This window comes from Leptosomus discolor, chromosome 8 (assembly GCF_034619465.1).
Source record: "Leptosomus discolor isolate bLepDis1 chromosome 8, bLepDis1.hap2, whole genome shotgun sequence".
NCBI lineage: Eukaryota > Metazoa > Chordata > Aves > Leptosomiformes > Leptosomidae > Leptosomus > Leptosomus discolor.
This window is the reverse complement of record NC_141398.1, coordinates 49,684,179-49,707,125: the sequence shown is the minus strand read 5'-3', so window position 1 is coordinate 49,707,125 and position 22,947 is coordinate 49,684,179. Positions and strand designations below refer to the sequence as shown.

The window sequence follows — 22,947 nt, the reverse complement described above, 5'->3', positions numbered from 1 at the left end:
TTTAACAAAAAAAGTTTATTACCAAAATACAATATTAAAGTCAATACGTGACAAACTCCTGTAAAGCAAAATAAATTATTCTAACATTGTACAGTATTTCAGAAGGTAGTTAAAGTAGTACTACAGACTTTGCTTCATAGTTCCAAACAGTCGTCTATCAGGAACGCAATCCTAGAGAGAGCTTAAGGCATGCAGCTTAATGTGCTGGATAATTTTATAAAATGAAAGTCATCCTATTTAATACGATACAGTATCAGAATTAACTCAGTCTTTACATGTCAGTTTTCTAAATTTTTTATACTTTGGCTATAAAAGCAGTGCCATAGTGTTACAATACCTTTTCTTAAAAAAATACATGTACCCATGTCCATGAATATCAAATGCAAATGTAAATTTCTATTAAATATATCTTAACAAATGTTACTTTGAGCACCAACTGTACATTTTTAAAAATGATTAAATAAGTGCTTCTGAAAGAGGAAAATACAATAATTCTGACTGAATCCCACTCTATTTTTCCAGGCCAAGCATAAATCGGAAAGATGAAATATGCACCTATTTATCAGTATGGTCTAGCATGAATGAAGTGTTCTCTTTAGTAGAAGTACAGGCATTTAAAACAAAGCTGCAAGTTACAGTTCGTATCACAGAACAAAATCTAATTTAAACAAACAGCAAGTGAATAGCTGATCATCTGATAGTGCTGTGACAGATGATCGAAAATATTTTAAAAGCTTAAAGAAAAAGGAAGACCACAGTGTTGGTGACTGAAATGTGCTTAAAAACCCTTGCATAACATGCAACCAAGCCAACCATACAGTTTCTAAAGCAGACAACCTGAGGAATAATTTGCTTTCAGAAAAACTAAGTCTATAATTACTTCACATGCAGAACTTCTGGTAGAGTCCATGGGAGTTGTGAGTGGGTAACTAATGGCAAGCAGCATGGAAACAGTTAAAAAAAATAATCTCTACGCATATGGGAAAGAATTATTTGTTGGCATTTGTTAGGATTGATAATGTTTTTTAGAGGCAACTAACTTTCTACTGTTTTATAGAAACACATGGTCAAAAAGAAAAAAGCAACAAGATGGCAAGAACAGCTGTGAATAGATGCATCCTGCTTAGTAATCCCATTACAGAGTCCTGATGCATTACACTTAATGCCACAAGTGTGGCGTGCACATACACCAAAATTGTTTATTTTAATTCAAGGTTACTTGCTTTTTATGTCTTGGTTCACTGACATCTCCTTCTTAGCTTACGAATGCAAGTTTTCCACCTTTTTATCTTTCACTAGCTGAGCAACTTTAAAATAATGATCCCTTTACACAGAAAAAACAATGTGGTAAACTATTGTTTCTGTGAATGCTGGCATTACTATGGATCTTGTTATACCTTTAATTTTTTCAACAAATGGGATCTCTGAATGAGAAAGTTGCAATATATTCCAGATAATGTATTATTTTCACACGAATTCTGTATCGAAGGTAAAATATTGGTGTCAGTAAGACAGTATGAATATCCCATTAAAAGTTTACTATGTTTAATTGAATTTGAGATTATGTAAATAAATCATGTTTTTCAAATGTAAAATCCACCTGTAGGAATATGAAAAATAACTCTTAACTGAAAATAATGTACACTTACTTCACATATGTATTTAAAAGATCTCAAATACCTGACACAAAAATGCTTTGACATTATATCCTGATCAATTTTTAAAGCAAAATGTGTACTTTCTGCTATTTAATTTATAAACAAAATAATAGATATTTAACCCAAAATAACAAGTCAAATTGAGGAAATCACTTGAAAACAAAAATCATCAAATGTACTTGGAATCTTCATGCCTCTACCCTGGCCTTTATATTTTGTGCTGCTTCATAAAGTTGTAACAAGACCTGTTGTTTTAATTTCCTGTTTGCCATTTCTAGTCAGCCATAGCACAACAGACTGTACACTACACATGCCACCTTCTTAGATTTACAGTTGTAGCTTATTTCTGCTAGCAGAAATGTATAAATAAACTAACCATAAAATACTGTTTTTCTAAGAGTAAGTAATTTTTTAAGTAATGAGCTACGAAAAATCAGGTAACTGCATCCCCATGTCAGGATCTAGGAGGCATGCTTCTGTGCATCTGCCATTCATTAAAACCAAAAACATGTGCCCCAACTAGAAAGTTTAAATCTGGCTGCTAAAGGGCTCCTTTGGTGCTACTACTTCACTTGGTTGAAGCATGTATTTCAAATGACTTTAAGTAGCCAAATTTATAAATAACCTTAGCAAAGTTATCAGGTAATTAGCCAGTATAATAATATTCCAAACTGATATATAAGATTAATTTCTTTACTGCAAACTGCTGTAACTGTAAAAAAAAAAAAAAAAAAAAGCACTGTACGTTCAGAAGCTAAAGGCTTTGAAAGGGAGAGATTTCTGTTTCTTAGAAAACAAAGTAATCCCTAATTCCCTTTATGAATCAATATTGTATCTACTAGTAAAATTTATTCTACAAGTGACTGGATACAGTTTTTGCTTAAAACATTGAGTGCCTTTTTTTTAATATGATTTTCTACAGGAAGATTACTCTATCTTTCAGTAAATTATTTCTACAGTTACAGCTCTGCCAGACAAATGGAAAATTTAGACAGCTAGTGGGATTTCAAAAAACTCCAAAGCATGTAGGCATTTCTCAAAATCCCACTTTGTGCTCACCTACACATTTAGGAATCTACATAGGTTTAATCTACATCTCTTTGTGGCAATTATTGTTAGTATCTTCTTCTCATTAAAAAACATTGATCATACATACTGCAAAGTATCACCACAAATCAAAAGTGACATACGACAAGCTTTTTTTAAAAAAAAAATAGTTCTGCTGAATGTGTCAAGAAAACCATTAAGAAACAGCAGGTCACTATTATAAAGGATCTTTTCTAAAGATAGCAGTTTTTTAGTTAGGATCCAATCAGACAAATAGTTATTAGCAAAATGCTTCTAGGCTCCTCATCTCCTGCTGCTCTAAATCAGTAGAAAGCATAGCAGTCTTTGTTGAAGGATGACTTGGGAGTTTGTAAGGCCTTAAAAATAGACTGGGAAAAATGAAACACCTAGGTGTGCATGCAAGCACACGCATGCCCTCACCCACCTCCCCTCTCCCTACCTTCCAGAATCCAGGCAGTGGGATTTATGAGATCGTACTGTAAAATTTTTATCTGGTCTGTTGCCAGTTTCAAAAAACGGTAAAAAAGTTCTTTGCTGAAATACTTGGAAAAAAACGAAGACGGGGGAAGAAAAAAGCTTTTCAGTCGATACAAAGCTTTCATACCTTTGGGTTTTAACGTACTGTACTAATGGATTATTACTGACTAGTACCTGACAACAAAAGAAAAACTCACAATCCTACATTCTTGGCACCATATAGAGAAATAACATGTTAAAATGGATCATTCTATTCCCCACTCCTTATATTTATCTCCTAAATGATTCATCGGTCCCAGGTTAAAATATTTTACTGCAGCTGAAACAAGGACTCATGATGGGAAATAAAGTTTTACTTGCAATTCTTGTTTTTAGCAAGTTTCTCAGGCAAAAACTACCAAAGAAAATATTCACTCTAGGAAACCCTCTCTTTAGCCTACTGCTTCACCTAGTTTGTGCTCTGAGTTGTGCTGTGGTCCTTATTTAGAATAATGTTTATGATTTCACCCTCATGTTCTTTCATATGATCAAGCAGATTTTCTTTGTTGGTAGACTCAAACCCACAAATGCAGCAGCAGAAGAGAAGAACACAGTATTCTGTGCCAAGATGGGGTAGAGCGGAGTTCTTTTCTAAACTGCATGAGGTATTCATCAAGTTAGGTTTCTCATTTTCATCAGGACCTGAAATTTCATTTGTAGTCTGGTTAATAGACTCTGTAAAAGACACCAAGTTGTCTGAACTTCCTAGTATAGGTACTGTACTTTCATCTGTGCCTTCTAACAGGGTTTTGTCAGGAAGCTGTCCTTGAAACCTGAAATAATAATAAAAACCAAAATAAATATCAAAACATACAGTTGTTGCTTTTTGACAGGAACTTTATTTTGGATCAAAGTTGGGTCCTTTCAAAATTCTAGATGATCGGGCTTGAAAGTAAATCAGACATACCTACTGCTCTGTGAAATTGCATCATTAATAGCCTTGTTCACTTGTTCATAGTTGTAATTTTGGTCACTTGCATGTTTCCACATGTGGGACTTCAGGGATGGAGGATGGCTACATACATATCCACAGAGAGAACATCTAGGGAAAAAAAGTGGAGAAGGGAAAAGTGAAACATTTAGAAGTTAAATTTTATTAGTTTAGTAATGGGCTAGTTCTTCCAAAAGGATGAGTAAACAGAGAGATACAGGTCAATCCTCTTTTTGGTCCCCCTTTTCAGGTTCATGACTAGGTCAAGTTTGTAACATCTCATCCTGAAATGTAAGACTATTTTTAGGGTCTTGTTTTTCAAGTTTGCTTTTTCTGACTTCTTAAACAACTGAATTAAAATCTTACCTCTTTGGCTTGTTAAAACTGTTTAAATACTGCAAAAATGCAGTAGTTCTGATGACTGTGGAAACATGGAGTACATTGGTGTGGTATGTGGCAGGCAGGTAGTGAGCTCTCTGCCGTTGTTCTGAACCAAGAAGGAGCTGTCTAATTGGCAGTGATAATTTTAATTGAACTAATAAAGTCTTTCCTGGTGTAGCACATATTAGTTTATTTAAGGATCACAGAGGAGTTGAAGTTGGAAGGGACCTCTTGAGATCACCTAGTCCAATCTACCTGCTCAAGCAGGAGCAGCTACTGCAAGGACACTGTCCAGTCAGATTTTGAACATATTCACAGATTGAGACGCAGACAGGTGACAATTTTGTCCATAGAGTTTTCCATCAGCTCAGGTACCACAAGACTAAATTTTCTATTTTCCTATAAAAATCTGTCTTACACAGTAAAGAACAAAGCCTTGAAGAATAAATTCTATTGACATAGAGATGTAGTGTATATTTACAGACACAAATAGCTCAAGACTGATCAAATCCCATAGGACTTTTTTCATAAGTGAACATACAACAGAGGAGGTTTTTTTATGAGTGTTTTGTAAGATGATAAATTAGTCATCTCAGCATGAAAGAGATGAGTGATACTGCATGACATCACTTCAGAGCAGAACAGTACTCATGGTAAAGGTGACGTAGCTCCTTTTGGATGAGGAAGCTACTTTGCTTAGCTACTTGCTATTTTGGAAGTCTTAAGTTCCTCAGATCACATGGAAAAGATCAGGATCAAATTTTTCTAGAAATGAAAGGTGACCTTGTTATAAGAAATTACAGCTAGGAATGCATTTCAGTCTCATTCTTCAGTAAGAGTAAGATGTTTTCTCAAGCAGTGTGATCCTGATATGTTACACTATGATGAGTCTGTTAAAATGACTACTATACTAATAAGTTTTTGTAAATTTTTAAGACCTTTTCAGAAATATAACCTGGAAACACGCGAAAGCCTACATAAAACAGTGTTACACATTACAATTCAGTAAGGTTTTATCACTTCTCTTAATAACAGTAGGATATAGTCCTTAAATGCCTTGGAAATAATCATATACAGGAAACTATTTCTGCTCAGTGTAAGATTGCGGAGAACAGCAAAAATCACGACCACAAGTTAGGTGAAGGCATGGTACATTACCTTTCTTATGTAGCAAGATAGTTCTGTCCTGCTGGGTAACAACAGGCATGTCCTTCTATCTCACTTTTCTCTATTACTTGACTTTGAATGTACTATCCTATTTTTCTCTTTTCCTTCTAATTTGAAGCCTTATAAAGAATATGGATGCTTTCAAATGTAGGCAAGTTCACTCTGAGGTTGAGAATCTCAGTATTTCTAATAAGGCTGTTACAAAATAATGGCATCATTAAAAATAAAATAAAAGGCAGACCTTACAGTTAATTTACAGATAAAATTAGGCTCAAATTATTTTTTTGCAAAACACGAAGATCAACAAATAATCTTGATTCCATTCTATATGCACATGTATTCCACTAGGCTTACTATATATATGATTTTTCTGTGCCACTAGCACAGCTTGGTCAGTGGGTTGGTAACACAGCAAATGAAGCAACAGTGTTTGTTTTTATCGCCTTTTATTTACAGTCTCATTTTTTGAAGGACATTAATTTACTCAGGTGATTTACTAACCAGATTTACTTTGCTTTAGCTTTAGCATACTGCTTTAGCATACAGTTCAAATCAAAGACACAAAAACTCAACCGCTTTTATCCTGATGCACTACGCTTTATGATGATACAGTTGCAGTATATGCAAGACATTCCCAGAGAAACAAAATTATTTTACCATTGAGTTTAGTAGTAGAACCCTTTCGATTCTATAGCGTGATTTGCCCTACTGGTTGATCTATGTTGAATTATTAAACTTTACTGTTCAAGTGTATCCTAAATTGATCTACTGAGGAAACAATTATCTTGCAGCTGTTGACAGAGTATTTCCTTGGGGATGCAGGGACCAAAGTGTGGAGGTTTCCAGTAATCTTCGTTAATACTAGGAGCAGTCAGCAATACTGTATGAAGTATGACAGCGGAGCAAATAGAACTTACTGCTACTAGGAACGTTTTGGGGAAAAAATGCAGTGGAAGGACTTTGAAGTTGTAGAAGCAGATTTTCTTGAGGAGAAACCCTTATGTGAATGTGCTTTGCCTTTAAAATCCTCTACTAAGAAATGTTCAGAATATCCATGATTCCCTTTCCTTTCCCTGCTTTTATTTTTTGTTACAAATTAGTAGTAAACAATTGCATATATTTGTGCCAATTTTCTCTCATCTCTCTCTCTCTATATAGATGAAAAATACACAGACCTATGGACAGACTATAAAGGACACGCTTCACTTGAACATAATGATTAGTCATACTAATTCTTAATTAGGGCAGTGTGGTGCCAATCTGGACTCTGACTAACATGTATATGCAAAGGCTGTGCCTAAACTAGGATATTAAACAAAGCCAGAGAACGTTCCTGGGTACTGGAATTTAACAATCTATCATATTAAATGTTAGACGTGCCCCTGGCATGGTTTTGACACGCGCATTCTCCCGAACAATTCCAGGTATGCTTTGGTAATTAACACAGTCCAGAAACTACCTGCAATAGGCAGTTTATATGCAACCACCCCATTCTGGAAAGAAAAAGCTGAACAGTGTACCAGAGGGAGGTCATGGACAAGTTTAACTAGCGAGCACAAACATCACCTGGGAGTGCCACATCAAATCTCCTTCCCTCAAAAAAAAAAAAAGGTCACTGGAACAAAGAATGAATCTAGGTGGGAAAAGAATAGAATCTGAACCCTGCTTTTTATCTTAACATAACAAAATCACTACTGTCACAGCTTTTTGCCAAATTAGAACTGTTACATACTTGTACTGCTCCATTAGCTGCACTGCCTGATGCTCCTGGGGGTGGCGCCTCATATGGCATTTCAAGCTATTCATATTTGTGGTGGCGAAGTCACATACTCGACATCTAAAGAGACAACAACAAGTAAACTAATCTGACAATTAACTGCTAACACTATTCTGGAAATAAAAAGCTGTGAGAAAGCAAAGGCATCTGGAAAGACTACAGTTAAAGACTAACAACGTTTATAGAAGTCCAAGTGATGACATTAACTTCCAATTTTTGGACCATGAGAATCTTTTGCAGCCCGAAAAGGTCCACCTTTGAGCAAGAATCATTGGTCATATGGACTATGTTCCTTTCTGACATCTATCTTGAGCACCACGGTTGGACCCGACAGTCTTAAAGGTCTTTTCCAACCTAAACCATTCTATGATTCTATGAAGCTGGTAACCATCACGAAGCATAAGGGAGATGCGGATGCACTTGAATGGATGCAGCCTTGATGCAAGTTGCTTGGATATGTTATGCAAAAGCAGAATGACCATGAGAGCTATAGGGGACACAGTGTATTTAGAAGTGAGGCTTGTTCCTCAAGAATACGTATTCTACTTAATGCAACAGCCCTGTTTCTCATGACATTTTAAAAGCCAAACTATTTAGTAATAAAACGTCTAAGTTTCAGAGCATTATACCTGAAATAGAAGTCAGGGAAAAGATCAACACATTTAGATTCAAGTGCCCTAAGACAAGTGTGTCACATCATGCTGTCTAATTCTTTTTTTTTTTTTTCACTTCTGTCACAATACCTTTGTATAAAAATAATACATAAAACAGTCTGGATCTAAATTTAGATCCCAAAGTATTACACAAAATTTATGCTATGCATAAATATCAATATACTACCACACAAGCTTCCTCTATGTAACATTGAAATAGAAGCCATCAAGCTCAGCTAAAACTCTGTGTATTTGTTAGGACTTTAGCTAGTTGTTTTTTTTTGAAATGGTAAAATGTCCAATATTTACTAAGTCTGGTCTATAGTGTGAAACAGTTTGAGACTGCAAGATACTTACCTTGAGATTACTCACTTTATTTTTGAAAGGACTTAATTGTCCAGTATTAAAATCCAGAAGGTATCCAATCTACAAAAATGCATCATTGGAGGCTATATAGTTTAATTTCCAGCAATTTTTCTTAAACAAATAATAAAATATGTTTACAGCTATAAAAATGGCAGCAATATAGTAGGTTGCTATCTGATACTATGAAAGGCTTGATGAATACATGTTTCAGAAGGAGAAATACCATAAAGACTGGATCTTTATAATTTTTAGGCTATAGCTTAAGTATCCTACCAGGTCTGCAGATTTGCCTAAGGGGTTTATGAAAAAATAGTAAGAAAAGCAAGCCAGATCAGTGGGCTTAAATTTAATATGTGGCAGTCTGTTTCACCAATGGAAAACTTTCAAGCGTTCCTAAATCAAATAGGCTGGCTAACACCAATTCAGAAAACTACCATATACAAGACACTCTATACAGTATCTGCTGTTCCAACCCCACTAAGTAACAAATAACAGCAATAGGGAAGATTCTGAGGAGAAAAAAAAAAATCTACTTGTATTCCACATTTGCTCTCTGAGCAAACACCTTGCAAATTGTTGCTAGTGTTACAGGATATCATTATAATCGACAAATCAAAATACAACACGTCTTCTGGGTTTTTTTATCTAAAAGAGAAAGTCCCTGGCTGAGGTCAGCCTTTCAAGGTGTTGAGTTTCCAGAATTTGTATTAAAATGATAGAAGTATATTAGCTCAATAATTCTATTAATTCAGATCTATTTTCTAGCCACTAGAGAGGGACAGAGATCCGCACTGTATGAGCATAGATTGAATTTGCAGGGATTTATGCAGCAACCAATGGAAAAATGCATGATTTATTTTTCTGCTGGGGACCTGAGCTATAGTATTACACATGATTTTAGATATCGAAGTTTCTATATAAATCTGTATAAAATCCTCGTAGAAAAGTTATAAAATCTGATCCTAAGTGAGCGCGTTAATATTGCTTGAAACCTGTGAAAAAGTTGAGCGGACTGGCAACGAGACAAAGGGCAGAATTTTGCCACGCTCCGTAGAAGCCAATATGCAAAGTAGCAATATGACAATGGAGAACACTTTGCAATAAAGCTAATCCAAAATGAACTTAAGTGTGCAAGGAGTTCAAGAAATATACTACTGTTGGCCAAAGTTCAATATTACAATGTAATTATTTTCCTTTCCACATCTGAATGCTTCAAACTGAAAACAAGCAATAGCTTGCTATAGCACAAGATGCATCCCGGAAAAGTTAGCAAATCTTAATTTCATAGTTTGAGCCAACCAGCAAGTGTGGCTCCTTCAGATTTGCAGTAAAATTATGTACTTGAAATTCTTTAACAGTATCTTCAACATTGCATAAGCAATTAAGTAACCTTTTTAGTTAAAACAAGTAAACCAAGTCTGTGGCATTAGCCAGCAATAATTGAGACACTTACCTATATGGCTTATCAGAGTTATGAATTCGTCTGTGATTTCGTACACCAACGTAAGTTGTGCTTGTGTAGTCACATACATCACATCTATACAGTTTCTGAACTGAAGACTTACTTCCTACATGAAACAAAATCCATTAGAGTTGCATTCAGCATTGTAAGAAGTTCTCAGATGATAATTTCAGCACAATTGAATTATGAAACATGAATTAACATTTTAAAGTAATACTTTAAAATATCTATAAATATTTAATACTTTTAAAGTATCTGGAGCAAACTGGCAATGGACAGAGAGATAATAAAGGTATAGTTTATTTACCATGCTGTTCTCTATTCGTCCTTCCATTCACTGAAATTATTAAAATTTCAAGAAAACTCTTTCTTTCTTTATATGCGGACACCTCCCTTCTTCCTGCAGTTGGGTTAAAATCCCGTGTTACAGCAAAAGGTGATAAAATGTGGGGTGAACCCAGCAGTTTCACTGCTTTGCAAAATGAATCAAATCAAAGGAAAAGATTAGCGTGGAGAAAGGACAAGTTTCCAACTGGCAAACAGAAAGAAAAATAAAGAAAAGTAAAAGGCCTTCCAAAGCATCTAAATCCTATCATTCACATACACTCACACTTTCAGAAGGAGCTGAGATGATTAAAAAAATACATACTGACCAGATGTGTTAAGAAATAATTTGGAACTTCTCCAAATTACTAAAAAGCAATTGTAACAAAAATAGTTTTTTTCTTTCCAGAATGAAGGAGACTCTTGAAAAATTAATGGTTGCAGAGACAAAGGCTAATGACTAATTTAACACAGGAAAATGTGTGCCCACAAGTGCACAGTCTGAGTATTTTTGAGAGGTAAGTGTGTAGACTAAAACCAGCCCTATTCCTCCTGCCTCACTGAATGATGGAACTGATTTGGGTCAAAATATTAACATTTGAGAAGAGAGATGGTATTTTTCATGCAGGTTATTTTCCCATTCCAGCCTATCATGCAGCCTTCATGCACTCCCCAAATGAGGGAACAGCAGAAACATGAAGGAACACCAAGGTTGGAGCTGTTTCAATCACCACTACAGACAAAAGAAACACCAAACTAAAATCAAAGAGTTTTCTTTCTGCATCTAACCTCTTCAGTAGCCTAAGTAATTCTACCTTTTTTTTTTTTTTTTTTCCCCAAATGCAAGTAAGGTGCTCAAGTTCATTTTATCTCCACACCAATTCTTATTAGCTGGCTGAACAGTCAAGCCATAACTCTCAGTTACATACATGGGCTTTGAAGAAACTCTGATACAGATCTTTGAAGAATTTCTCTGATGGGTAAAGATCATTACTAAAGTATATCCCCAAACCAAAATAAATATACAATTCCATAAATAATGTGTGGGAGACAAAGTAAAGCTCAAATCTTGCAAGAACGGACTTCAGAAACTCTTTGTGCTTATATGAAGCCCATCTCCAGCACAAACAAATCATTAGCTTGTGGTGTGAATGGCTTTACTACTAGCAGAATACACCAGAAGATCCTAGGTAGAACAGAAAAGCATGTATTAGCTGGATGTTTTTTAGTAGATATTGCCTGAAGAACTCTGATAATAACAGCAGGTGATCTACTTCCCAGGCCTTCCAGCTCCTCCCCAAACCTAAAATAACCCCCCTCCCTAAAAAAATGTAAGTTCTGATTTCCCAAATGGGATCCCTCTATTCTGAATCCTGAAGAAGAATTCTGTTAAGGCTTGTCAAGCTTGAGAGCACTGAAGGTCCATGGCACACTGAGAGGAGGGTCTGCCTGCCACTGCTCAACTTGCAGTTTGAAAAGACAGACAAGCTTGAAATGTGAAATAAGTGACTGTCCAAAAAGATGGAATGTAGACTTTTTAGACACATCTCTGCTTAGGTTTAAAGACCACAAACTTCTTTGCAGTCTGGAGTACTAAAAACTGATCAAAACCCCATCCTTTATTACCTCCTGAATTCCAATTCATTTTAGCTAAAGAAGGGAGAAATGAGACAAGCAGACTGAACTCAAGAGGAACTGTAGCGTTTATCCTGGAAACAGAAGTTCCATCTCCTGAGTCCAAAATACTGCACAGGTTTTGTAAAGACAATTTTGTTCTGGAGGTTCCTCTTGATAATGCTGGACTCCAATAACCCAGACTGAATCTTTTCATTATCAAAGCAACAATTAAGAATATTTATAGTAAAATTCTTTTAGGGAGACATTGCAGAATAAACCAGTAGAATGAGTAATCCAAAATGGAATTTTAATGTTTCACTTTTTTTTTTCCCCCAGGTGGGCACCTAATTATGTCAAAAAAAGTTTTAGTTATATTATTCTGAGGGATACGGTCACACAGCTAACTTAAACTTTAAGGGAAAATTACCACTAATTAAACTTTCACTCAAAAATTCATCACTGTTGGTTCAAGATGCAAAGTAATTAGGTAGGGCTGATAACACCAGAGGGTTATTCTGAAGAATATGTAGTATGGCATAAAAAATAAAATAACAATCTGAACAAAGCCAGTCTGAAATAAAATTTGAATAATTTTGTGTGTACCAAGACAACAGAAAAAAAATTTTATATTTTTTACTTTGAAACATGACACAGTGCTCACTCTTCTAGCATTCTTATAAAAAATAATATGGAAGTAATATATAACATGCACTCTTTGCAAGTCAGCCTTAAAGCAAAATATATCAGAATCTTTCCTACCATATGCTCATATAGTAAAATTTACTAGTTTTTTTTTTCTTTAATGTAAATTATCAAAACAATCTTAATTATATACTTGGAGATTTTGGAATTTATATTCCTACAATTATTCTTTTATGAATGCATATTTATGTAGAAGAGCTCAAATGAATACAAAGCCCCTTACTGGGCTGCAGATCTATGGGAGAGCAGGGTTTGTGTGAAGGTTAAGCTATTGCATGCTCTACTTGAATGGGTTTTCCATCTTAAATTCTGCAGCTTTAGAATAAACTACTTCCAAATGTATCTTCTGTTACGAATTTGTTATTTTATTGGGCAGGTGCTTAAAACAAACAGTATCTAACAAAATTTTTAAAGCGTTATGCAAACATATTATCTATTGCATAGTTATAAGTGGCTAACCACCCAGCAGCACACACTTAGGAACAATTATTTACACCAATCACTACTTTATATCTGTTCCTTCAACAAAACGCACATAAATTATAATACATCATATAGTTTGGTGCTGCAAAATAGCAGTCATGTGCCCCACCCCCTCCACTGGCTTATTTCTTCTGGGTTTGGGGCCTTTTTTGCTTTCTGAATGGAGGATATCAGGTCTCTTAAAAGTGAACGTGGAAATGACAGATCTTTGTTCTAGCAGCAGTAACAGGTGCTCCTGTAATGCTGCTTATTACCCTATTCCTTCATTATTAGACATTTACAATCGGATCATATCCAGTGTCATAATGCTCCCTTTTAATTTATTGTACAACCATGATGAATAAAGAGACTTTTAGGACTAACTATTTCATAAACAAGAAATGAAACTGTTCCAGCTCAGGCATCTTTCACATAAACAGATGCTATGCCATAAACTTCTTTGTATTGTGTTGCTTTATAGGGATGACATCTGTTTGACAAGAGATTGCTGTACTGCAGTGGTGTTGCAATTTGATTATAAATTGGTTCTGAAATAATTTAAACATTCCACAGTACGAGTTAATAAAAGTTTAAAAGGAGAACTGTTTTCATTCAAGCCACATTACTAAATTTCACGTGGGGTAAACAATCAATTAAAGTGCATGGCTGTAACACTTTTATAAGATAATAATGAGCAAAAAATATTTTTAAAAAATCTCTAAAGGAATTAAATTGAAAGCAGGCAGTTTTCTTGAACAGGGGCTCCTCTTTCATGGAAGCTCAGTTACAAGATCAGGATATAAACTCTAAACCCACTGCTTTAAAACATACTATTTTCAAAAGCAGATCAGCATCTTGATTTTCAGTCACCTTAACAGGACTTTAGCTCAAAAGGTACAGTATTCCCCCAAATATGACATGTTTCAGGCATTGCAAGGAGTTAGTCCTGTATCATGACATCTTTAAAAATATTGGTTTAATACAAACAAAACATTGTCAGAAGTAACAGTCCAAGCTGTACTTGTAGATATGTGTAGCGAGCTAAACTAACAATGTTTTAATACTTATCACTTCCATTAAAACATTTATGCTACTTCTTCTGAAGGGAAAAAACCCCACTACTTAATGGGGAACGTTCCCACTACCAGAGACCCTCCCAACCCTCCCTAACCTTCTCCTGTCTCCCCCTGACTTCAGTTGGCTCTTGCATCCTTAGGTCTTAGGGATGTAATAAGCACTACAGATCCATTTTCTGAATGTAAATGCCTTCTGCATTGATAAGAGCAAAAAAGGGGATGGGAAGGGTCATTTTACCTGAGGCTGATAAGGTAATTAACTTTTAAGATTCTAATTTGTATACTGAAAGCCAGAAAAAGAGGCAGCATGACCTAAGAGAACAGAAGTCAAGAGTCATTCTATTCTGATGTGTACCATGTTGCTTTGGACAAATCATTAGTGGTTCAAGCCATCCACCCTGGCTTATGCTGGTTAGTACCTTTTTTCACAAGTAGTTTCATCAATTTCATTCATTACTTTCGCACTCACTGATCAGCTGTAGAGGTGAGAGTAGAACCCAGAAACTTCAACTGATATCTAAGTACTGTTATAGTGCACATTTTGCTATCTAAACAAACAAGAGACCGTAGTTAGGACAGAAAAGACCTACGTGCACAAAAAGGAAATACTTCAGCCCACAGCTGTTCAGAGGTGATAAAATTACTAGTATTTTTCCACTGTAGTCTAAAATTGCAAAATACTAATAATTACAGTGTTGCCTTCAGAATAAAAATACTATAAATATTTTCAGTAACTTTAACTCACCAGAGAAGAGGATGCATTCAAGTTGCATCCAGGCCTCCAGAATACTCAAAGGATTTTAAGACCACATTTTCTCCTAAACTTCAAAATTTGCCTATTTTTCCACCTATTTCACTACCTTAATGCATTGAGCAATTTGGTTTTGTTGTTGTTGTTTTTGAAACAAACACTATTAAATTATAAGCAGATACAGAGTTAAACAAACGTTTAGAAAATGCATACCTACTGTTACCTTGGCATTATTACAGATACAGGTTGCATTTTTAGAATGCCTTATGTTTGCTTCTCAAGGGCTAAAACAAATGACTCATTTTGGACATCACCATAATTAAACAGAAATTTCTAAACACGGAATGGACTGTATTGTATGTATACACTGACAGCAAACTACACTAGAGTAGTTTAAAGAAAGGCTTTCTTTTGTTTACTGTAGGTGATTTGGAAAATACTGTAGCTGCTGAAAGAAGAAAAAAAGGATCTTTTTCTTAAAAATTCAGAGTAATACTCCATACCAGTTGTTTTTCATAAGAAGAAATACAAGGTCCAATTACAGGGGCTAAAAATGTCTTACCTACCAATAAATGTCAGTAAAATATCTCAAAACTGACTACGATAAGTTCTGCATACTGAAAATAACATACATTTAAGGTTATGAACAGGCATGAAAACATTTCAGGATGAACGAGAGCTTAAAATCAGTTTTATATAAATACAGAAAACAGAAGTAATGTTGTGAGTGACTTTTTGTAATTTCAAGTGTAAATATAAACAGTACCTTCTCTTTCATCTACTTCATTGGAAACTATTAGCTTGTTAGATGTAGCTGTTGAAAAGATATCTGGAAGACTATGTTGCTCTCTTTCATGATTTCGCAGCTGGCTCTGAAAAAACAATTTCCCACATTTAAATATACACTACAAACGTACCCTTGTCACTTTAAATACTGCAATTGTTTGTGACATTGTTACTCAAGTTTTAATGACAACTGTTATAAAATGTATGTTAATATACATATAGGTTATCCCTCATGTAATTACTAAAAACAAAACAAATAACATTAATTAATAACATAAAGCATTGATGAATGACTGAGAGGATTAGATGATTTATGTTTATTTAGAAAACAAACTTCCTTCTCTCCCCATTCCCACAGACAAGTGGCAAACAGTTCTTCCTCCAAAATTATTATACTCCAAAAGCAGTATTAGTTTAGGGATTAGAGGATGGCTTGTTTGAAAACTGACTAAATTTTTGTATTGCCTAGTGACTTCAGAATATGTTATTCCTGCTTCTATTTGCTTGGGGAGGAGAGGGGAGAGTAAGCCTTTTGCTACCCTACCTGTACATTTTTTCAAACTAGGACTAAACAGTGAACATGGGAAAATTTGCACTACTACTGCCTGCAAGAGTTTCAGTTATACAGCTGGATACCGATGCTATCTGTTCTATATTCCTGAGTACTGAACTGAGTACATAGGAACACACTCATCAGCACTAATGCATAAAATAGCAATTGTAAGAATGGCAATAGTCATTATTCTGCTCTGGTGTGTAATCTTCCAGATCTAAGTTCTACAGAACATCCAGACCAACACAACAACAGAGAAAAAAAATTAAAAAATTTCTGCTTCAGCGTGTCTCATGGTACTCCCAAATGCTGTGACTACTTTGCACACACTCACAACTAGCAGGCATGTTTGAGCATACTTTTAAAGTTCTCTGATGCCATTTCTTCCTGTAGTTGCTACACATGGGCAGAAACACAACATGATATTAATACCATAAGATGGTTGTCAGGAAAACAACTTATGTGAGGAAGCAAGTTTATTTCAGTAGGTAAAGCAGAATAATTATAGCTGAATTGTGTATTTGGAAAGTGATGCTGGCAATAATCCCCAACTGTAATGACAACGAAGCCAGGATGTCAGACTGAACTAGGTTAGAAAGAAGGATCACCAGTTATTTAAAAAAGTAGCAAAATAGGTTATTTAGCTATTATAGACAGGCGCAGGAAAGAACTTTACCTTATAATGAAAGGATTCTTCACATTGCTTGCATTGATACATTCTTGTTTTGCAGTGGTTGATCATGTGGCTCTCTAAATCCTTACTGTTGTCAGCAATGTGTTCACAGATAGGACACTGGTATGGCTGCCTCTGACGATGGACTCTCAAGTGTTGTTTTATGTAGCCCTTATTACCACTGCTATAATGGCAGAGGCGACAGCGGTAGGGTCGATCTACATTAGGTATATATTCCACTAGGTTACTTCCAGAAATATTTGCATCATTTGCATTTTGGCATTGTGCGTTGTCTTGTAATTCTTTCAAAATGTCATCATCAGAAGCGTTCTGGTCTGTCCTCTCCTTCAGTTTTTCAATGACAGTGAGCAGTGACATACTGATACCCATTTTAATTGGTGCTTCTGAGAACTCCGGCCTTTCTTTCTGTATCTCAACTATTGCACGTTCACTTTGGTTTAAGCCACTGAACTCCTCTGGAGGATTCTTAAGTGAGGATACCACTTTAGAATGAGCCATGCATGGACCATCAGCTTCTCCCTGTCCTGCACCTGCATCCATGGTACCTTCTCCAGTCAGAGTCCTGAAGCTAGACCTTGTTAGTTCTGCAGCTCTGATAGGCATTGTAACAAGAGCTTCTGCAGCTAATGAGTGTAGTCGTAAAGACTCTGAATTTGTCCTTCTTCGTGCAGGAGGCACATTTTCATCAGTTGTTACGTTTTTATTAGAGCTTAATTCATTATCTTTCTTCTCAGTATTATTCCATCCTATTATTACTTCTTGAATTTCACCTGAATGATAAGCTTTGTCAGGTTCTTCACAGGTAATAGGGGACTCCTCTGAGATTAATTTTTTCTCTGCTTCAATGTCAGTGTTCATCAAGAAAGGCTCTTGTAAGACACTTTCTTCAGCACCTGGCAAACGCTCTACTATTACATTAACGTGACCCTTTTTATTTGGGCTGCAATTGATGATTTTCTGTGCTGATGAAAGCAGGCTATCAGTCATCATAGTATCCTGTTCTGTATCTGATACAGTCTCCTCTAAAACCTCTGTAGTAGGAGAATGCACTACAGACTGATTTAACATCACTTCCTCTTTTCCATTTGTTCCTACTGGTGATTTACATGACAGTTGCTCAGAATTGCAAATCTGAAGTTGAAGAGAAGGTTCACTATGGATATCAAGTTCATTGTTTTCCAAAGAAAGAACAACTGTATCCATGCTATGAGGTGTGCAAGTTGCAACTGTCTCTGACAAGTTGGTAGTTTCATTTTCTTCCTCAAAGATAGGATAGGAGCAATCAACCTCACCCGCATGTTTCCAAGCGTGTGTTTTCAGCATTCTTTGCTGTCCACAAGTGTACCGACAAATTAAACACCGGTACATGCCATACTGCTCGTAAGTATACCATTTTCTCCTACCCATTTCAGGCATATGAGTAGACTGAGTTATATCTTTACATTCCAGATTTCCTGTCCGATCAGTCCCCGATTTGACACTTCCTTCCACTGGCCCTTGCAAAAATGAACTTGTGACATTTACACATGGCTGCACTTTTGTCTGGATGCTATTTTTACCATCATTCTCATGGTAATTTTGGAAGTGAGATTCAAGTTCTTCTTGGCTTTTGGAAGCAAAATGACATTCTGAGCACATTAATATCACTTCATTTTTCTGCCCATGTTGTTTTATATGTTCTTGTAGTGTTAAGAGAGAAGATGATAGAAACTTACACAGACTACACTGGTAGCATGTCACCTTTTTTTTGCTTTGTGGAAGACATTCAGTCACAAAATAATCTGCTTGTAACTCTTCGGTCTTTTTAGCAGCAATAACAGATAGCTCAATTGCTTTAGCCGGGATTTCACAAAGATCGTCTGCATCAAAGGACTGTGCAGAAGCATTAGGATGGGAACGTTTTTTCCCTATTAAAAGGCATCTTTGTGACTTCTCACTTTCAACTATTTTGCTTAGTTTCTGGATAACATGGATTAGTGGATCAGTTTTACATTTTCTCTGATCTTCACTGTTTTGCAGCGTTGGGCCAATGACCGTTTCAGAAATCAGCACGGCTTCCTGTTCCCCAATATTTGGCATCAATACTGCAACACTGCTTCCTTCTTCCATAATACCTAGGAGAAAGAGTTTTATAAAAATGTAAAATGTATAGATGCACAATACTAAAAATATAACCCAATACTATTTAGATTTCTCCCTCTACTAAATATGGAAGCCTAAAGCCACTAACTTAAAAACTTTTGGAACAGATATTTAAATAGCCTAAGATTTTGAGGACATTTAGTGCATAGCATACATACTATTCAATGCAGCTAGACAGAATAATTCCAAGTCAGCCTATAACAGCCTGCCTCCAAGTTGTACAAGGGCAAGACAAATATTTTTCAACTACAGGCTGATCAGCATTGTTGCAGCTATTGTCTTTGTCTTTACAAGGACTACCATTTGAATACTAGACACTTAAATATACCAATCAATAGTAACTGGCATATTTATGTTTAAAAGCCATGATATGATATGAAAATGTATTCCTAACATACTTACTCTGATACACTGATGTCTCCTAAAGCAAATGACAATTTGCAACAACATAATTTACAAAAATAAGCAATTTTTTCCCTTGAAGTGTTAGGTTAAGGGAAGTAATTCTGGTATTTACTTGCATTAGTCATTTCGCTATGACTATATTAAATACCATTCAAATGTCAAATTGCACTTCTTATAAATGTCATTTTCTAGAAAAGCTACTAATTTTCTGCAATTCCTTAATTGTAGGGAAAATCAGTTGGTACTAAAGTTATAAAGAGTAATTTTTTTCTGTTTTGAAGGAAAGCTAAAGGCAATAACTATTTCCACTTACACTTCCTTTAAACATATCTAACCATAAACCACAGGCAATAATGTGGTACTGTTGGAGGTTAAACTAGAAGCAATATGGGTAAATTTACATGAAAACATTCTTTGTGATGTGGGCAAAGCTGTGGGGTGAGGGGTGAAAGAGCTGGACAAAAAGTCTTAACAGTGAAATTCACTTCTGAAAAAATGTCTAAAAATAACCAATGTAAGTTCCACTATAGACACACACATGTCTTTTAGGCACAATATGTATATTATATACTATATATAAAATTTAGAACAGAAAGAGATGACAGAAACATTTTCAAGGCTGACTGATGAAAGAAGTATCCCAAATTCTTTCATGTGGATTTTTTTTTTTTGCAAGAAATATACACAGGCCAAACCAGAACTTCCAGAACTCGTCCTAAAGACCCATGAAATCCACTCTTTTCTACTTATGGATTTAGTATACAGCAATATAATGAACAGACATATGAGAGCGGGTTCTGTGGTTCCCCTTTCCCACTATGGAAAAACTCTAGGCAGAACTACTCAAGTTACCTTTATTTGCCATTCAATTTACAATTCAGGTTAACATCAGAACTATCAATACTATCAATGTTAGTATCATTCACACCTCATATGCTCATGTAAAATATTTCAAGCTGAAAATGCAGCATATTTGTCAATTCTGAATAAGAAATGACAAGACTACTCTCTTCAACATTACTATTTTTCAGTGTCAGTTTGAAGATTATTTACTTGCTAATGGCTAAAATCTACATTAAAATTGAAAAACTAGCAAAATATAAGGCCATAGGGCAGTTGGATCCATCATAACTAGAAAACTAAGCTAGTTAAGGCCTTCTGCCATTAGCTGGGTCTATGTAAGCAGATTAAAAATTACCAATACTGCACTGCAATAGTAGATCAATTGTAGGAGACAGAAACTGAAAAATATTTAAAACAAAAAAGTATCATTTTATGTAAGAATATACCAAATAACTGGCTTATTTAATTCAAGTTTACTATTGTGTTATTAACAGGAACCAATGTATGTATCTGTTAAACAGAAACATCCAAGTTTTTAAGACATAAAAGAGTAGATGATCTGATGTGCGTTTTCTGCTTCTATTTCTATTATGTGTTTGGCACAGTATATTGAATGACTAACTTTTGTCTATGTGGCTAGGAAAAATTATACCCCTTTCATGTACTATCTCCAATTATATATTGACGTAAAAGAAGTTTAAGGTTATTTTTTGAAAATCATCCTATTGAGTTATAAAAAAATACTGTTCTGTTTGTTTCATGCTGGCTGTAATATGTTTTAAAACCATTATGAAAAGTAAACAAATGTGCTTTTTCCCCTGAAAGCAGATTTAACATTACATGAAGTGCTCAAAGGAATAATGTCTTGAAATATTTTCAATTTGAGAATGAGTTAAGGAAAATTATAAGCACATGGTGCCACTTTAAATTATTCTCAGTACTTTAAAAATTTTGTAAGTAATGCTAAATAGGCAAGTATTTCCCCTATCTTTTTCATCTGAAAGCACAGAAAACACAAATCAAGAAGATCCCAAACAGAGCATAAAAGAAATACACTGCCACATACTATTGCTACGTCAACAATGAAAACAGAGAGGGTACCTTCAGATGTATCGATTTGGGATCCTCATAGCTGATGTAACTTCTATGTGTAACTACGGTATGCGTGTGCTATGTCATTCTTTGTTTAGATCAAGTTTAATGCTTACTGCTGCAGACTTGGTTTTTAAAGGGATGACACAAATTGTACACAAGTACCTGGATTTTAATGACTACATCGCTTTCACTAAGAACAAAGACGATTCAATCTCCCATGACATCAAACTCCAGTCTGGCAAATGGCTCTGCCAGCACGTGCCCTTAACCCGACCTACCCGGTAATTACAACGCGGGGTCTGGGCATGACGGAGGGGCCCCAAGGGGAAGGTCCGGGCCCCAAGGGGAAGGTCCAGCCCCGAGGAAGCCGCCGCTGCGCTGGAGCTGCCCGGCCACCTGTGCCCAACACCCGCTCGAGCGGCACAGCGGGACAAGGTGAAACACCTCCCGGGCTCGGAAAAGCCATCCACCGCTCCGCACAACAGCCTAACGCGGGGAGGCCGGTCTGATGGCGTCACAGCGCCTGAGGGCAGGGAAACTTCACTGCCGGGAGCTCCGTCCTGCCAACTGTCGCCCCCGGACAGCGGAGCCCCTGCCCCGGGACTGCGGCTCGGGTGCGTCTGGCCGCGGGTCCGCCGCACCCTTCTGCGGGACCCCCTACCCACCCCTGCCCTCCGCGCTCCCCGCCAGCCCCCTCTCCCCCCGCCGCCACTCCGCGGGCGGGCCCCGCTTTAGAGCGCGCAGGTGCCGCCGGCGCGGCCCTCCAGCCGCGGGCCTGGCGCCGCAGGGTAGGCGAGGGGCAGCGTCCGCCGCTCCGCGGGGAGCTGGCTCACCGCGTGGGCGAGGCGAGGCGGTGAGGTGAGGAGGGCAGTGGAGCAAGGCGGTCAGGGCCCGGCCCGGGGAAGGCTCCGCCGGCAGCCGCAGCCGCCCGCGGCTCCGCACATGGGCTGCGGCGCAGCGCGCCGCCCCGGGGCCTGCCCGCCCGCCGCGCCTCGCGCCCTCCCTGCCGGCCGGCCGGCGCCGGGCCGCCGCCGCTGCCCGCTCGCCCCGGCGGTGCCGAGGGCCCGCCCTACTTTTTACCTACGGTTTAATGAAGAAAAAACAATTATTTTTTTTCTTACCCCCGGCCACCGCTTCAAGATGGCGACGATGGAGACCGTATCACGTGACCGGCAGGGTCAGGTCAGGTGACCGGCGGGTGGACGCTGCCGCCGCGCCACCGCCTCCTCGCCGTTGCCGGGGGGACGAGCTCGGGCCCTGCCGCGGCCCGCCCCGCCCCGCCCCCGCCGGTCTGCCGCCCTGCCGCTCCGCCGCCGGGCCCTCGCCGCCGCCTGCCGCCGTCCCCAGGACGAGATGGAGCCGTGTCGCCGTGCGGCCGTGCTCCTGTGCCACCGGCCTCTTGCGAGGTGCGGGTGGCTCCGCGATACGTTCCTCACCTTCACTTAAATTTCCACTCAGCGCGGGGACCCAACAGCGGCGCATAGCCTCCCGTGGTGGCCCGGTGCGGCTGAGCTGGCG

General features: G+C 37.4%; 1 protein-coding gene across 3 annotated transcripts; it reads right to left on the bottom strand.

Annotated features, from left to right (window-relative positions):
• ZNF507 (zinc finger protein 507) lies at nt 1-22,568 on the bottom strand. 3 transcript variants are annotated; one of them, XM_086469295.1, is made up of 7 exons: nt 22,551-22,568; nt 16,927-19,058; nt 15,678-15,783; nt 9,971-10,085; nt 7,454-7,558; nt 4,150-4,284; nt 1-4,015 (listed from the first exon to the last, which is right to left on the bottom strand). In XM_086469295.1, exons 2-7 carry the CDS (start codon nt 19,051-19,053, stop codon nt 3,652-3,654), a joined length of 2,952 nt encoding a protein of 983 aa, XP_086325421.1. In that variant the 5' UTR covers nt 19,054-19,058; nt 22,551-22,568; the 3' UTR covers nt 1-3,651. The 3 variants fall into 3 exon arrangements, with proteins under 3 accessions (XP_086325421.1, XP_086325422.1, XP_086325423.1); XM_086469296.1 differs by lacking the exon at nt 7,454-7,558; XM_086469297.1 differs by lacking the exons at nt 1-4,015; nt 4,150-4,284; nt 7,454-7,558 and adding an exon at nt 8,517-8,577.
• Between the last annotated feature and the right edge of the window lie 379 nt (nt 22,569-22,947).

Excerpts from the sequence above, each read along its gene's own strand:
- ZNF507 (XM_086469295.1), bottom strand. The coding sequence starts at position 19,053 with ATGGAAGAAGGAAGCAGTGTTGCAGTATTGATGCCAAATATTGGGGAA. Across the intron at positions 10,086-15,677 it reads TGAAGTAGATGAAAGAGAAG|GAAGTAAGTCTTCAGTTCAG; the intron begins GTACTGTTTATA and ends TGTTTCATGTAG. Across the intron at positions 4,285-7,453 it reads CAGCTAATGGAGCAGTACAA|ATGTTCTCTCTGTGGATATG; the intron begins GTATGTAACAGT and ends TTTTTTCCCTAG.